Source organism: Mercurialis annua, linkage group LG6, assembly GCF_937616625.2.
Source record: "Mercurialis annua linkage group LG6, ddMerAnnu1.2, whole genome shotgun sequence".
NCBI lineage: Eukaryota > Viridiplantae > Streptophyta > Magnoliopsida > Malpighiales > Euphorbiaceae > Mercurialis > Mercurialis annua.
In genome coordinates this window covers 5,593,411-5,611,434 of record NC_065575.1, presented here as the reverse complement: position 1 = coordinate 5,611,434, position 18,024 = coordinate 5,593,411, and the positions used below count along the sequence as shown (strand labels likewise).

Sequence of the window (18,024 nt, the reverse complement as noted above, 5' to 3'; positions counted from 1 at the left end):
TTGGTTTTTAATTTTAAGAATAAAACAAAATTAAGAAAATCGAACGGTATATATATAATATAATTGCGGTTTAATTGCTTAAAAATCACCAACTTTATCGTCTTTGGCAAATAACACAGAATTTAAATGTTTGCAATATCCGACACCAACATTTAAACTTTTGCAATTCGAAAAATCAAATAATTTTTCACTAAAAAGTTAATGATGTGGACTCCGGAACGATTTATACTCCGGTGCCCACATCTGAATTATTTTAACGAAAAACTACTTGGTGTTTTGTATTATAAAAAGAAAAATGACGATTCATATTTTGAATTGTCAAAATTGAAAGTTCGTGTTATAATTGTCAAAGAATCTAAAGTTATTGACTTTTAAAGTAATGAAGCATATAATATTTTTAAATATCATATTACATTCTTATGTGTTCAAGTGGTAAACATATATGATATATTATCACCTAACCTAGCTTTGATTTGTAAATAAATATCTCTAATTGTTTTGTTCTTTTACATTTCTTTAAACTGTCAATTGAAACAAACCAAATTAAGTTTTGCCTCTTTTTAGTTTTTTTTTTTGTTCTTTTACATTTCCTTTAAACTATCAATTAAATTGGACCGAATTAAATTTTGCCCCTTTACTTTTTTGTTTTCTTCAAAAATACACTAGTTTTATATTTTTACTACCGAACCGAACCAAAATATCAAAATTGATACCCCTAGTTTGGCTGTGTAAATGGATATGGTGGGTCCTGTTGTGGTAGAGACAATAATCCTATAAAAAGATCTTAAAAAACTAAGAGTGATGAACATGAAGGAAGATCATTAATTTAGTTGGTTTTAATGTCAAGAAGATAGGAGGCAATGTTCAAGTGGTTCAGAGAAATATGTGTATGGTCCATTTCTGTAATTTAGGAAGCATATTTCAGACACTCCACAAGTTTTATTGGCACTCTCCTAATCTAGTAATTGTCTTTCATTTTTCTATGGAGACCATAAAACATTAAGCTTGTGCCATTGTCTTTGCTATGCCATTAATTTTATACATATTTTGGACCAATTCTAATGGGGTGGCTATTTATTGAGGTAGAGATTGGATATGACTGAAGGGTCATCTTGGTTTGTAAATTTATAATTTTATCCATTGAGATTAAATAGGTTTAAAAAATCATTTTGTCTCTTTGATTTGAAATATATGATCAAAAGAGTCCAAATTCATAGTTTTGAACAAAAATATCCACAATTTTTCAATTTTAAATCATTTTACACCTTTAACCATAAAAAAATGACACCAGATTGATGTCAGAGCAAGGTATAAACTGACCCAAAATTGACAAGTTGTGATTTTTTTTTAAATTATGGATCCAGACTCTTTTGATCTTTAATTCAAAATTAAAGAGGTGAAACGAACCTTTATTAATTAAATTTTTTATAATTTTAGTTAAATGAATCTATTTTTTATTTTATCCCTATCGTTTTGGAGCTTTTTGATTTGGCTCTAGATAATTTTAAGTTTGTACGACATTAATTGATCAAATTGTATGTATATATTTACTATGTTTACAAATTTATAAATTACATTTAGTTTTATTTATTAAGGTTAAATCGATTTAAAAGAAAAAATAAATAGTAGATGAAATGATTCTGTATCTTTTATTGTTATCTCTTGGATATATTTGATATAATTTTAGAAACATTTTGAGCTTTTTTGACCTTAATTGATCAAATTGAATCTATTTGATTATGTGATAAAAATTTATGTACTAAAATGACTCTTTTTGTATTGGATAGAGATGGGTAAACAAAGAGGAAAGAAGGGTAGGGGGGACTCTAAAACCTTACCAAATAGAAATAAATGTTCATTGTTGGTTTCATTTCCCCCAGAAGATGAGAAAGTGGATTGAGTAATTGCATATTCAAATTTAATGGGGAAAATGGGTCAGAAAATGACAATTTAAAGGGCAAATAAATGCATTTTCATGGATAAGATTATTCTATACTATCCTACTCTCAAATTTATATGGTTGAAAATATGATTTTAAATTTTTATTAGGTAATAATGTAGATTTTTCTCTATTGAATTGGCATATAACAATGGATTTTTTTTACTTTATAGCATCACCAAATTTTGATTTTAATCCTTTCTAACAATAAAAATTTCTTGTAGGTTTTTTCAATAGTATTTTGAATTTTGGAGAACATGAAACATGATATTTATAGGCAAAATTTTGTTATATCCCTAAATCTTTTTTGTAACCAGATCCTTCAACTTTAATTTTGTTTAATTGTGATGGAATAGCATAAAACAAAGCAGTAGAGCGCCAAAGAAAAATCCCACATCGTCCAGAAAAAAACAGACGCACTGGAAAAACTATAAATAAGGCACGGACTCATCCGCCCAGAAGAACGATAATCTTAACCAATACACACTATTCTCTTTCATAAAACAACAACTAACTTAAATTTCAGAATGGATATGGGGTCCTGAGGTCCGCCCATAACCGATGCTCTTTGTGTTGTCCACTCTTCAGGGTTCGAAGACGTACGTCCAACATTCAAATTTATCAAATTGGATCCCTAAAATTCTAATTTTATCATTCATGAACTACTAATCAATAAAGTTGAGAAAGAAAACACAATCATTAAATATAGCGTGTGAAATTGAGAGAAGATGAAATTGCGGCGATTTAGCAATCCGATCTATAAAATTGTGATAGTTAAGGAATTGGATGAAAGAAAAATTAAAATTGGAGAACCTAATTGTAAACAACTATAAATTTAAGGACCTCATTATGAATTTTAACTATATTAGATACCCTTTTAACTTTATGTCTTAGCGAATGAAAACGATAGTATAATCGTACTAATGCTTGATGGCAGCTTCTGTTTTCTACCACAATCCCTCAATTCAAATGTCATAACAACCTAAATTGTCAAAAAAAAAGTTTAGGGATGAGATAGCACAATGGGAGAAAGAGTGACAGTCTGGCAAATGGACCCTATCAAAATTATCAACCCTACCCAACCAACCAAACCAAACCAAACATATTCCATCAAATTTCTCATGATCATTCTTTTTTTTCAAATGGGTCCTATTTTTATCGTCATCACCGGAGTTACTCATGGGAACTAACTTTACATAGTTATATATTCGGTTCTAATTAAATCAAATTAAATCATATCAAATCAAGTTTAATTGATATTTTATTATTTTAAAGCAAATCAAACATAAATTTTAATAAAATTAAATATTTTTCAAACGAATCAAACTAAATTAATAAGTTTGGTTGATTTCTAATTCAGTACGGATAATTCAATTTGGATTATACTAAAATTTTACTAAAATGATTTTACGTCAAAAATCGAATGAAAATATTATATTAAACTGAACTAAATTAAATTTATCGATTTAGTTTCGATTACAGGGTTTAAGCATATCCCTATTTCACATAGTCTAGATGATGTAAAGCTGACATTGTTTGTTTTTATGAAATTACATGAATTACCTAGAATATTATCATTCAAATTAGGTTTAGTACTTGGAATTTTAGTTTTTAGTTTTTACTAGTTGTCTGTTGTCTAAAAGTTGACTGTGACAATTAGCTAAACAACACATAGGGAATCTTATGATAAAATTTGTTTTACCTAACGATTTGGATTTAGCATCACTAATCTTCTCAATTCATCTTATTTATCTAATTATTATCCTTTTGTCAAGTTTTAAGAATCGAGTCGGGCCAGTCGATTCATATGTTCAACCACAAATTAAAAATTAGCTCGTTTCGATTCTTTTTTAAAAATGCTTGAAACAATTTTTTGTTTAAAAAACTATTGAACTGGTTAAACTATAAGAATCGTTTATTTATTTGGTGTAATGTATTTCTTTACTCTATTTATGAGTGAAAATTTTATATGTGTGTTTAAATTTAAAATGAAAGATTCTAAAAAATATACATGTTACATATAGTATTAATATATTACTCTTTTATTTAACTGGTTGTGCTTGTTTACAACCGATTCAATTACCGATTTAATTTTTAAATGTTGCTTCTACAACATAATAAGATTAATTCCACCTCTCTTGTAGTTTTCTTTAGGGCTATTACTGTCTCATAATACAAAATTATGTTGAAACTGATTTACAATATTGTTGAAACTTGATATAAACTTTTTTTTACCATATGTGTAGTATTGTCTCATTTGACGGTGCCTAAAATAATGATGTTAAATGAGCTTTTATGCTGAATAGTATAATACTTTTATCAATAAAAATTTATTCTCTTGAAATTTGGCACAAAATATTAAATAAAATTAATCTTATGGCTTTGGAAATTTTAAATTATTTAATAATTTTCTATCACTCAACTCTAATTTGTATATAAAAATGAAATCGGTAAAACAAGCCGTAATATTTATTTCAAAAAAAAAAAGAGTAACGGATTGATCTTATTTAATAATATGTAACAATTTCGAAGAGAAAATTGAATAATTAATATAATATAAGAATATTTTGAATATCTATATATTTAATCTAAAATCGAGTTTTAATATGACATTTATAAAAATGTTTAAATATAAATTTTAAATGGATAAATATTTCGTTGCTAAACTTTTTGGATTTTGTAAATCAAAATTGCTTTCAATTGTCACCTGCAGATATATAGCTGGATATCAATTTTGTCAAAGCTTAAATAAATAACATGAATCATTTAATTTTGACTAGAAAAAGAATTAGAAATAGAAATTGTACTAATTCTTATATTTGCATGACAACTAATTGGATTTGCCAATTTGTTGTTTCCTATCAGATTTGCTTAGACATCATTATCCCTAAGATCCTCAATAATTATGCACAAATTTAACAGTAATTTCTGCTTAATTATGAGATAACTTAACAAGTCATCTCAAATTTCTTTAGCATGACTTAATTACCCTAGTATTTTTCTTAACTATTAAAAAATTAAAAAATAACCATAGGTAAAACAACAAAAAAAAACTCATTTTTCTCTCTCATCTCTCTAAACTCTCTTTTTCTTTTCAGAAACCCTAGCCGCAACAAGAGGGAGGTGATTTTGGCCATTTTTTGGTTCAAAATCACCTCCCTACCTTCTCGTTTTCTGTTCAAATCTCGTATTTAGTTTATTTTGCGTTAATAATCACAGATCTGAGATCTGTTGGTATTTTTATTTCTTCCTTTATGGATGTTTTGTCTTCCTTTGTGGAGTTCTGCCTCTAACCCTTTATGGGTTCTGCTATTTCCTTGATGGAATTATCTACGGAGCGTAGATCTGAAGTGCTATCAGTAGAAATCTTATTTCTAATATTCTCTCAATCGGACTCATTTAAAGACCAAAGAGTCGATTTCTGGTTTAAAATAACCTTCGAGTGGAGCGGGCGGATCGCCGAGTTGCATATTCAAAGAGCTCCGTCAATGCGATTGAAGAAATTAGATATGATTTTCTGTTATTTTACTGATGTTCTATTATTGTACTTCTTGAATGTATTGATTTGTTCAATATTTGATCAAGTTGTATTTTTATTTCCCTATTAATGAAATTTTCATTATTCTCAAAAAAAAAAAAAAAAAAAAATTATAATGATACATGTATTTCTGCATCACTCGGATCTGAATTAACTGATATTAATTTAAATAATATAATAATTAAATATTAAATTATTTATTTATAGAGGTTATACTGTAATTAAATTGCATTACGGTTTAATAAAGTCCTACTTTTCTTGTTTCTTTGTTTTTAAGATTTTAATTTAAGAAAAGCAACGGTTAAGACAAAAATTAAGTGTAAATTAGATATGACATCACTATTTAACTTTTATTTTATTAGGCCCCTTCAATCATTGCCTATTTTAAGTACATTAAACTTTATTTTTAACAGTTCCATTTTTACAATGATGGTCAGATCTACCAAGATCATTTATTATATTTCAATAAAATAAAATAAATATATGTGATGATAATAAAACAAAATAGAATGGTGTTAGGAAAGTTGAATTTTTTTTGACAGACTTGCTGTAATATGTAGGGTTAAATGCAAAACAAATTATGAAGTTTAAGGTGTTTTACAATTACAATACAAACTCTAAATTTTTGTCAATTAGACACGAATTAGCAATTTTTTATAATAAAAAATATTAAATGATTTTTCGATAAAAATACTGATGTGAATATCAAAGCATCTTATATTCTGATTTCTATACCTTTTTTATTAATAAATTACTTAATATTTTGAATTATAAAAAAATTAATAGTTTGTGTATGATAGTATTAATTTTTTTAAAGTTTATAATATAATTGAAAAAATGTTAAAATTTATGATCTAATTTAATATTAAAGAAGTTGTCTATGTCAAAGAGTATCTATCAAATTTGGACCTCCACTGCTTTATTATTCTTTTCACTTTCATCCACATAATAGATTTTTTGCCTTTTGCATTACAGTTTTTTTTAATTTTTTTTTTTAAAGAATTTGCTTCAAAAGTCTCTTTGGCCAAAGTCAGAACTTCTTTACTGCCAACCTGTGTATTTGATACTCTCCACTTTTAATTTTAACCATTTTTCTAATCCTCAATTTTTTTATATATATATATATATATATATATATATATATATATATATATATATATATAGACTGTCTCTACAAAATTTAAGGAATTCTTTTAATTCACTAATTTTTTTGAAGAAAATACAAATAATCACTATCATTGTTTATATTTGATTGAAAACAATCACATGAGATTGAAACTAATATCTCTCCATCAAATGTAAGTCACTCATTTCCATTTTTTCTATGAAAAATAACTTCTAATTATTTTTAAAATTTTGTTTTCTATAAAATTAAACAACATTCAAATAAAGTATTAAATTAAGAATAAAAGGTCAACTTTATGACCGGAATCAAATAACTCACTTCAGCCATTTTAATCAATTAGATTCTAAACTCTCTAAGAGCGGATCAGATATTCTCTTATTTGTATAAAACTTGTGCGTGATGTACAAAACATGTATGCTGAAAGACGTTATTTGACCTAATTTTAGAGCGTTTGAGATCTAATTGGTCAAATCGGATGGTTAAGAGAGTTATTTTATTCCGAATTCCGAATTTAAAAACCGGATCGAACTTATGTTCATTAAACCATTAAACTAAACCCACCATTACAAAATAGAAAAAGAAATTGAGAAATTGGGTGTCAATTTTATTGCACAGTAAAGTGAGGAAAAAGACATTGGATTCCAGCTAAAATTAAATCTTATTAAAAAGGACTTAAGAGAGCAATTTGTCCCCACTTACACAGCTGGTTATACAAAAAATCCGAATCTATTTTGCCATAAGTCACGCCATTTTTCATTACTTTAATTTCATTATCATTTCTTATTAACATACCCCACTCTTCTAAATTTTTCCAGCTCTTTTTGATTGCAATGTTTAGGACCTTTCATTTTCACTAATTTTTTTAGCTCTAAACAAAACTATAATTTATATTATAAGAATGACATAAGAATGACATAAGAAATCCGTTTGAATTTGAGACGTCGGAGTCTTAAAATTTTCAAAATCATAAAAATGACATAAAAGAACTTCGCATTTGAATCGCCGCGTATCTTCAAATTAGAGGATACTTATAACAAACCTAATTATTTGTTTGTTCTATAATTTTACTTCTTTCCTCCCTTTAAAATAGACAAAGTTGGATTTGCATAATAATTACAAAGTTGATTATTAGACTAATTATCTTTTATGAATTTTTTTGTTTTATCCTTAATTTGATTATCTAAATATTATTAATTATATATTGTAAAAACATCAATTATTTTTTGAGTAACTTTAATATTTAAAATGATAATTAATGACAATAGAGAATATAATAGATGTTACTCAAAAATATTAACTTGAAATAAATAATCTTAAATTTGATATTGTTAATTATATGTTTTAAAAACATCAATTATTTCTAATATTGAGTTATTTAGTATTAATTATATATTTTAGATATTATTAATTAAAGAACATCAATTAGTTTTTGAGTTAATTTATATTTGATGAAGTGATAATTAATGATAATAAAGTTTTTTTAGTAACTTGTATTTCAAGTTAACTATTCAAACTAAAATAAAAAGTTTGTTTATATTTTGGAACTCTGAAAATAGAAAAATTGTCTATCTTTATGGGACGGAGTAGAATTTTATGTATTTAGCGGAAAATAATTGAAACAAATATTATGTTAAAATGTCATTTATAATTGGTAAGGTAAATACAAAAATAAGCAATATCACCAAAAAAATAGTACTAATGATTAAAATTAATTATAGTTCTCTCCATCCTCAAATATTTCTTCTTGTCATGTTACAAAATTATAGACTTCAACATTGCTTGCAATTAGACTTTATATAAATTTCCTCAAAAGAATTAGTTGCATAAATTACATAATTAATAAAATTACAATGGGAAAAATTATATATACTCTGTTCTGAATATATCTAAAAGATGAATTAACCAAATTAATCAGAAACTTAATCTTGGATTTATATACAGATGCCTCTCCACTGCTATTAATAAGTTGTCATTGATTAAGATTCATTGCTCTACTTTCATTTGACCTCCAGGCAATGACCCTGCTGCACCAAACAAAACAAATCGAACCAATAAATTTAATACGGTTTGGTTTATTATTGTAAGAAACATTCAGCCAATTCGGTTAAAAATCAAAATTTCGGTTTGGTTCTATTCAAATCTGAAATTATTATACTCACTGGGAAGAGGAAAGCCCTGCTGCTGATTCTGCATAAATTGCATCTGCACAACACTTTGAAGGTCATCTTCCCAGAATGCAGAAACCTGAAAATAGAAATATGCTACGAGTTATTACCTTGGTCAATGTCGCCCAGAAATAAAAACATTTTAAACGGAAAATGCTGAGACAAAAAAAAACAAAATCTGAACTTTTTTTAAAAGAATCGATTATCAATATAAAGTTGTGTTGGTTCAGACTCGACAAGTTTTCATGCAACATAGATTGTGGATAATATAATTTTTACTGAAACATAATGTCCCTACCGGTGGACTATGCTTGCGGAGACTTCTAGAATTGTATGTTGATTAATGACAATAAAGAAAAAATCACATGTTTTTGTCGTAGAAACTCGAAAACAGCAAAATAAAGCTGCAAATATGAATGAGATTAGCTATGGTGTTCTGTTAAATACCTGACGGGCAGCTGCATCTCCGAAGCCGTCAAGCGGGGGCAACTGCATACTTTGGTGTCGTCGTAACATAGAATTTAAAGGGTTCATTAAAAATTGAGTTTCTGCATTACTAGACATGCCATTAGGTAAGGTTATCCCTTGCTGGGATTGGAAACCATAAGGTAATGATAGAGCTGCTGAGGAATCTAAGGGATATAAACCATTCGGCAAAGATCCGCCACGAGACTGAAAACCCTGCAAAGATCCAGCCCGTTTACGTTAAAGTTCTGACAACTAATTTAATCTAACAAATATGAATTATAACCTAGCTTGCACGGTAACAGAAATGCTTAAACAGACAGTGTAGAAATGACGAAACGGTACTTTTGTGCAAAAATATGTAATACAGTAATAAATCTAAATTTCGGAGATTCAGATGCGTTTCTAGAAACAAAAAACGAAAAGACGAAACATACAATTCGGCAAGTTTCTGTGCAGCACAGATTATCCGAACATGCGAATTGACTACTAAGAGTTGAATTCTTATATTTGAATAATGTAATTCTATTATAAGAAAATGGATTTTGCTGAAAACAAAGATCAAACTTACATCTTTGGAGAGAAGAGCTTCCATGTTAATATGATCCATTCTTGGATTAACAGTTGACAACTTCATAGACAGAAACTGCGGAAAAACATCAACAAATACGATTTCAATTCCTTTTTTTTTCTTCAAAATAAACAATTCCTAGATTGAATTTACTGTTTAATAAAAGTGAATTTACCTCAACCTGGCGCTGCAATGACTGCACATAGTTTATTATCTCATCAAGCATAACAGCTTTTCCAGTTACCTAAAATCAACATTTTCATAACAATTTAGATAAAATTATCACCTTCAAATGTTCAAGAAAAGAAAAATCTACAAATTTTATATGAACAACAAACCAACCTTATTACAACCAGGTACAAGATCTTGAAGAAATTTCATTCTTTCACTGATTTTTTCTCTTCGAACCTAAAACAAAACAAAAAAAAACACAACCTTTAAACACAAATTCAAATGAATGTTCAAAACAGAAAATTAAATTCATAAAGTTTTGAAAAAAAAATTCTTACTCTTTCAGCTAAACTGTGACTATCAGTAGCCTGACCCCTTCTGGCTCTGACATGAATATAATCCTTCAATATCTCAGCTGGCTTTTCATTATCTTTATTCTGTTTCTGATTCCCATTTTGTTCATCTGACTTGCTTCTTTTTGCATTTTCTTCTTCCTTCTGATCTCCTCCAACCTGAAATTTACAAATCTCAATCATTCAACTAAACTAATGTTAACAAATTAGCTAATAGTATAAGCGCTAAGCAACATTCTACTCGCTAGTGGGCTCAATTCCTCCCACGAACGCTCTAAAAACTAAATCAAATTCTAAGCAGCATTTTGCTAGATCGTTAGTTCAATTACTCCCATAAACGCTTTGAGGAAAAACTAAACCAAATTAAATAAAAATACAATTAAGAACTTGTAAATTTTTTCACCTTAACATCAGAAACACAAGGAGATTCTTTAGCTTTTCCTCTAGGAATTGATTTCCTTTTCTTTCCATTAGAACCATTTTTAATTGGGATCTGCTCAGACAAAGAAGACCCTTCTCTTGAATCACCCAATTCTCCATTCTCTTGACCTTCACACCTCAACAAAACACTCAATTTCCCATCATTCCCACCTCCCACCGCCGCCGCGCCGCCGGCCGGAGGACTTTTTGGAATTTTGGGCAAAACGTTGGATTCATTAAATCCAAACTGCCCAAAAGAAGAAAATCTCGCAGCTCTCTCTACAAAAGCTTGATCAGCTGGTAATGGAGCTAAATTTGGAAAATTGAAATTATTTTTTGGAGGGGAATTTAATGGAGTAGTATAACATGAAGTATTAGTACTGTTACAATAAGATTTTGGGGAATTACAAATGTTTCCTAATCTGCCAATTAATTCTCTAATCATAAATGGGTCAGAATTATTATTATGAACAGCATTGGCATTAGGTGATGAGACAATTGAACTCATAGCAGACTCAAATGGGTCACTCTGATCCAATGAATTTTCCCAATTGGGATTGAAAAAACAATTGGGTATTTGATCTGAAGAGCAATTATTCATCTCATTTGATGATGAACACAATTCAGTTCCAAAATTGTTGTTTGAATTCCAAATGGGTATTGCTTCTGTGTTATTTTCATTCATAAAGATCTTTCCTTTTTCCATTGGGTCAATGAATTTAGCAGAAGTTGAGGCCACCCAGATGGAGAATTGAAGTCAAAGTTAAGAATTGAGAGCTAAATTGAAGAAAAAAAATGGAGAATTCAGTGGCAATTGAGTGAAAGAAAAGGGGGAAAATGTGTGTTTTTTGGGTGGTGGGTGTCTTGTTTTGGAACTTAAAAGGAAGGAAAGTGAAAAGTAAAGATGAAAGAAAGTTAGAGAGATAAAGTTTATGGGATGATAATGGAGTTGTTGGATTGTATATCACTCAATTGAGTAAATATAAGGAGGTGTGTTTGTGTGTGTGAGCTAAGCTTTGAGGTGGAAAATTGAGGGGTGGGAAAAAGAAAAGCTAAGAGAGAGAGGGGATGGGAATTTGAAAATGAAGAAAGTGAAGAGGAAGCAAGAATTATTAATCTAGATAAAGAGAGGGAAATGTCTATTTTGACCTTTTGTAACATACAAGTATTTGTTATTTTTTTAGAGAAAATTATTTTAAAGCCGCGTCGTATTTGTCATAATTTATACTTTAGTCATTCTTATTTGAAAGTCAAACAATTTAATTTCTCACTTTTAATTTTGTCAATAATTTAGTTTTTCTGTCTATTTTTAGTCTTAGTCATCCAAGTGAAAAGACTTGGAGATCAATTAATTTCAAAACTTGAGGAATGAAATCATGGATAAAAATAAAAGTGAGATACCAGATCATTTTTTGAAAATTAATTTTTTTTATTGAGTCACTAACACCAAAAATGGAAAGAAGTCTTAAATTATTGACGGAAATAAAAACAAGGGACCAGATCATTTGATTTTTTAAAAAAATGTGAATTATGGCATATGTGAGAGACTTCCTGCGTAATTTGTTTTATTTTTTAAACTTATGTTTTAAAAATATAAATTTTCAAGGATGAGGTTAATTTAAATATACTTTTAAAAAAAAAGTCAAATATGCCTTCAATATTTGTATTGAAAATTAAATTAACTTTCTATATTTAAAAATATGCTGAAACACATTTAATGTTTTTGGATTCAGTTTAAATAAGCCCTTTCTTCTAACACAATTTAAAAATTATCAATTTTGCTTATGTGACCTGACATGCCGCTTTTAATCTGAGATAGTTCAATATTTATTACATCAGTGTTTGAGTCATGATCTAGATATTGTTCTTCATATATTCAGGGATTGGGATTCCCTCAAGTTCATTTTGAACTTGAGGGGTCAAGTTGACGATCTACACCGTTCATTGTAAAATGAACGGTATAGATTAAAAAGGTATAATTTTAATCAAATTTAATCTACACCGTTTATTTTATAATGAACGGTTTAGATTAAAAACATGACCCCCTCAAGTTTATTTGAACTTGAGGGAATCCCAATTCTATATTCAGATATATCACATACTCTTCACGTATGAAAAAAAATACAATATATCTTTCATATATAAAAAATAAAAATATATATTTATGTATAAATAAATTCTAAATATACCTTTAATGTGAAACTTCACTGAATTAGTCAATTAGCGAGTATTTAAAATTGACTCGACAAGTATTTAAAATCAGCTCGATTAAAAAAGAGTCAAGTTTGAGTTTAAACTACTCGAGTTAACCATGAAATTGAAATTGACAATCAAGATACTTTGTTCGATAAGCCCACGAACCTAATCGACTTTTAGCAATTTTATTATTCTTCATAATTACACACACACGATAATATCTTTGATTTTATATAAATTTTAAATTTTAAATATTTATCTGGATAATTATGTCGACTCAAAACTCGAGTTTCAATTATTATTTCTCACCATGTGTACATAGAAATGTATAGATCTCTATGCAACAATTTTTATGGTGTCGTGGTGGTAATGGATGCTTATTTAGTTGGTTCATCAAAATTTAACCAAAAATCTTCAAATTGAATTAACTGATTGACCAAAAAGTCAAATCCAAACTGGCCAAATAAGAAATTCTAATTAAAACCGAACCAACCAAATAAAAAAGAGAAAACAATTCTTTGTCGAACTAACCGAATAAAAAAGAAAAAAAATCAAAACTGAACCGTCAAATATGCCGGTAATTCAGTCAGTTCTATTAAAACAGATAAAAAATACAAGGACAAATTTAAAAAAACCCAGCCTATTTGGTCGATTCGGTTAATTTGAACAATCCAAATCTCAAATCGAATTGAAAATTAAAAATTGACATTTTTTCTTATTAAAACCGAAAAAGATCAAATCCAAACTCATAACTGAACTGACATAATAGCATTATCTCTGTCGGTTGACAGGTGTTTTTATTCATATTTAATCGTGATATTTGAACTTATTCATACATTAATGACATATTTGAACTTTTTCATACATGAATAGTTTATTTGTACTTTTCATTTATAAAGGATAATATTTCATTTTTTTTAATGTGAAGTGTATATTTGACTTACTTTTATTCATAAAAAGTATATTTGAATCTTATAAAAAAAAGTATATATTGAGGGTAATATTTGACCCTCCTCAGCTTCAATAAGCCAACGCCGATAAAAGTTTACCGGTTTTTGATTTAATCAATGATTAAAACATATGAACCCAAATTACAAGTTCAAAACACAAAAACCTCAATGACAAAACAATTTGCTCAAAAAATAACACAATAAAAATAGACGGGCAATGAGACAACAGTTACTTTCCACTTTCAAAAATCTCTTATCAAAACATTAAAATTTCAATTCTCTCTTCAAAATAGCTTATTGATGCTCTTTCAAGCATTTTCTATGCATTAATCTTTCAGAAACAAATAATATACTAAAATCTAGAATCACTTGTAAAAACACAAACTAAAGGTTTCATTTTTAAAAAATTCATAAAAAAAAGGTTTTATTCTTGAACAATATCTAATGCCAAAATGAGATGTTAATACTATAATTTAGCATTGAGTTTTAAAATTGGACTCCAACAGAATGTTAGCATCAATTATAGCATATGCTAAATTTTAACATTCAATTAAAATTTATTATCAATTACAAATGTTCTTCTATTATTTCTGTTTGACATTATTTATTTTAATTGGTTTTTATATTTTTCATTTTCATTTTTATGCCTTTTTATTTTTACGATCTTAATCGATTAATATTTTTAATAATAGGCCACATCTCAACATATTAACATAATTAATAAAAATAATTTATTTTTATATAGTCTATCGGTTATCTTAATGATTTTTTAAAAGATTTATATCAAATAAAAAATAAAATTTATAATAAAATAATAAAAAATTATTATAGTAAATAATTATAACACCTCTTTCTGACATATTTTGCATTGAAAATAAATTTGAAAATTTTACTAACTATATCAGTTTACTATATTTTTTCATGTTAAATTGACAAAAATAGCATTGTATTATGGACATTCTTGTTAACTTTGAGATTTAACATTTGATAATGCGTAATTTAATCAAACAAACACTTAAATTTAAAAAATAAAATCTGAACATTACAAGAAAATTTAACTACTTCAAAACAATTGTGATTTTTCTTTTCACTTGATCATTTATTTTGATATAATAGCATATTTTATGTGCATTACAATACCTAAAATCCTAAATACAAAATAATCATAAATTACAAGTTCTATTTAAAAATAATAAATCTAATATATTTTCCTTTTGTCATTTCATGATATATTTGTAGAACGTTTTTGTAAATGTCTTTGTAGACTTTAAAATTACAAACCACAAACTCTTCAGAAATACTCATGTCATACTCATGATATGAAGTATGAACTATTCATTCACATCTTTATATAATATAAGCTTAATTCCTTAAAAAATCCCACCTTATATTTTTTCTTCGTTTATACCCTGACGTTGTAAAACCACCATTTATACCCAATTTTAGATTTTTGTGTTTCATCCTTACCCAAAAGCATTAAATTATACTCTTTTTATTTGGAAAAAAGTTTAAAACATATTTTTTTCTATTTTTAAAAATACAAATATATCCTTAAACTTAAAAAATAATCAAATACATCCAAATAATTAATTAATTTTTTTAATTTTATAAAATAATAAAAAAATTAAAAATTTTAATATTATTTTTAATTTTTTAAAGAAAATTGTATTTTTGTACTATTAATAACATTAATATCTAATTAGTATATAAGTTAAAAATGAAGGATTGTTTTAAACTCTTTTTTAAATGAAAAGAGTACAATTTAATGTTTTTGGATAGAGATGAAACATAAAAACTCAAAATTGGGTACAAATGGTGTTTTTACAAGATCAGGGTATAAACGAAAAAAAAATACAAGATGAAGGTTTTTTAAAAAAATTAAACCTAAAATATAATAACATGTAATATTACAAATTGTAGTCTCTCTAAGTGCTCACGTTATATTTATTGCATGAACCATATGCATTTAATATCATTTTATTTTTTTAATTTTTGATATAGTTGTCAATATTAATTTTTTTAACAGATTTAACTATTAAAATCATTTTAATATTTTTTTGATTTTATTGCGATGGAAAATGAATATAATTAAAAAATAAAAAAATATCAGTCTTATTTATTTATTTTCTCCGTCCATAATTGAAAGGTCCATTTTTATTTTGTCATTTTTAAATTGTAGGCTTATTTTTACTTTTAGAAGTTAGTCAATCAAATAAATAAATATTTAAAATGTTTTTAAATGAATTAGTTTTAGTCAACTAAATTAAATTAATCATGTCTTACAATTTATAAATTTTTATATATTAATATTAAAAGCAGTTTTATTGTATTTTATGAATTATTTCAATCAATATTAATAAAAGTACATTGTAAGAAGTATAATTTTGACTAATTAAAAAAATTAATATGGGTAAATTTCAATTATGTCAATGATTAGTGAGAGAAATTTTAAAATGTGCTTAAATTAGTACATGGTCAATTATGATTGATTATTACTATAATTATTTAAAGATATAGTTTGTTTATTAGTTTGAATTATGCAGTAGTTGTTAGAAGTTGTCTGGGTTTAAATGTGAAAGGATCAAATCAAGAATGCAGATCCAAAATTAATTTTTTTTATATTTTTTTAGGATTGGTCTTTTAATCCTGCCTTTGGAGTTTTGTTACTCTAATTTACTACTACCAGTCTAATTAAATTATAAATTTTAACCAAAGACTGCTTAAAGGGCAGGCTTGCCCAATAAACAATGCCAAGTTACCATATAATATGAATAGTTAATGAATGAATAATCATACAGTTAAAATTTAATAAAATTAATAGTTTGAAAATAAAAATAACTGATAAATATAGTGATTAAGTATAAGACACTATTGGCCTATTTGGTTCAGCTGTTTTTTGTAGTTGATAGTTGTTAGTTGTTGGCTGATAGCTGTTTGGTGAGATTTGATTAATTGTTGCTGTTTATATATAAAATGACTGTAAATGATATTTAATTTTTATTTTTATATATTAAATTTAATGTATATTATATAATTTAGTATTTAATAAAAATATTAATAATTATTTTTTTATAAGAAGCAATATTTAGTTTAAACTTATTTAAATATTTTTTGATAAATTTATTAATAATGTTTCTCCCTAATTTATATACTTCAATGATAAGAATGCACCTTTAATTTGCCAAAAAAATTGAAGTTCGGACAAACTTTGAACGATCTTGACCAAATCAAAAATCAGCTCAAATAACACCAATTAATCATCAAAACACAACAAATCACATCAAAAAATAATTGCAAAACATGGTAATTATTAAACAAACTAAATAAATTACCTAAAAAAAAAAAATTATTGAGACAAGGGGGTAAAAAGACAAAAATAAAAAAAGAATAGTCTAAAATCTGGAACTACCCCTTTTCATCTTCTAAAACTAAATTATGATGAACTGAAATCGGAATAATTTTTTTTTTTTTAAAGAAAGATATTTTTTCATAACTGAATGACTTATACCTTCAAACCTATAAAAAAATCACCCCACAAACCATTTTATTCTTTCCTCTTCTAAATTAGTCTTTTTAACAAAACCACCACTACTTCTAAATTAATTAATTTTATTGACTAATTATCTAAATATTTTTACAATAGCATGCCTCAATCTATGAAAGATTGTTATTGCATGCCCTACATAATTTACCAAAAGCCTAAAAGGAGGACTGTAAACTTGTCCAAGTTCCATGTTTCATTTAACGTTTGTCACTAATTTTTATTGAAACTAATCAATTTTTTCAATCCCTATTTTAAGATACGTTATTTACATATTACTACATTATATATACATATAATCACGTAATTTAATTAATAATAAGTGAGATCCAAACAAGAGTTTGTTTAATTGATACTGTCTTATATTTGACTTGACATTTCAGTTTTATTATGTTCTCATGCATTTTTTATTTTAATATTCAACTTACGCATATACAACAAGAAAAAAAAAGGTTGTATCTATGGTTCAAGAGTTAATAAAAAATATATTTATAATCTTAACCCATAAAATTACAATTATCACTTGAAAATTAATTGTTAATAATACTGATTTTTTTATGTATTCAAGTGGTTAATGTGCACCTAAATT

At 26.5% G+C, this 18,024-nt stretch overlaps 1 protein-coding gene across 2 annotated transcripts; it reads right to left on the bottom strand.

Annotated features, from left to right (window-relative positions):
- Nucleotides 1-8,281: 8,281 nt before the first annotated feature.
- LOC126688124 (transcription factor bHLH62-like) lies at nt 8,282-11,835 on the bottom strand. Of its 2 annotated transcripts, none has more exons than XM_050382717.2 (8): nt 10,732-11,835; nt 10,314-10,487; nt 10,147-10,212; nt 9,980-10,048; nt 9,805-9,879; nt 9,216-9,449; nt 8,763-8,847; nt 8,282-8,627 (listed from the first exon to the last, which is right to left on the bottom strand). In XM_050382717.2, exons 1-8 carry the CDS (start codon nt 11,452-11,454, stop codon nt 8,587-8,589), a joined length of 1,467 nt encoding a protein of 488 aa, XP_050238674.1. In that variant the 5' UTR covers nt 11,455-11,835; the 3' UTR covers nt 8,282-8,586. The 2 variants fall into 2 exon arrangements, with proteins under 2 accessions (XP_050238674.1, XP_050238675.1); XM_050382718.2 differs by having other exon boundaries at nt 8,282-8,624.
- Between the last annotated feature and the right edge of the window lie 6,189 nt (nt 11,836-18,024).

Coding starts and splice junctions, on each gene's coding strand:
- LOC126688124 (XM_050382717.2), bottom strand. CDS start 11,454: ATGGAAAAAGGAAAGATCTTTATGAATGAAAATAACACAGAAGCAATA. Junction 10,213..10,313: donor GTCACAGTTTAGCTGAAAGA/GTAAGAATTTTT, acceptor GTTTTGTTTTAG/GTTCGAAGAGAAAAAATCAG. Junction 9,450..9,804: donor AAGCTCTTCTCTCCAAAGAT/GTAAGTTTGATC, acceptor GGATCTTTGCAG/GGTTTTCAGTCTCGTGGCGG.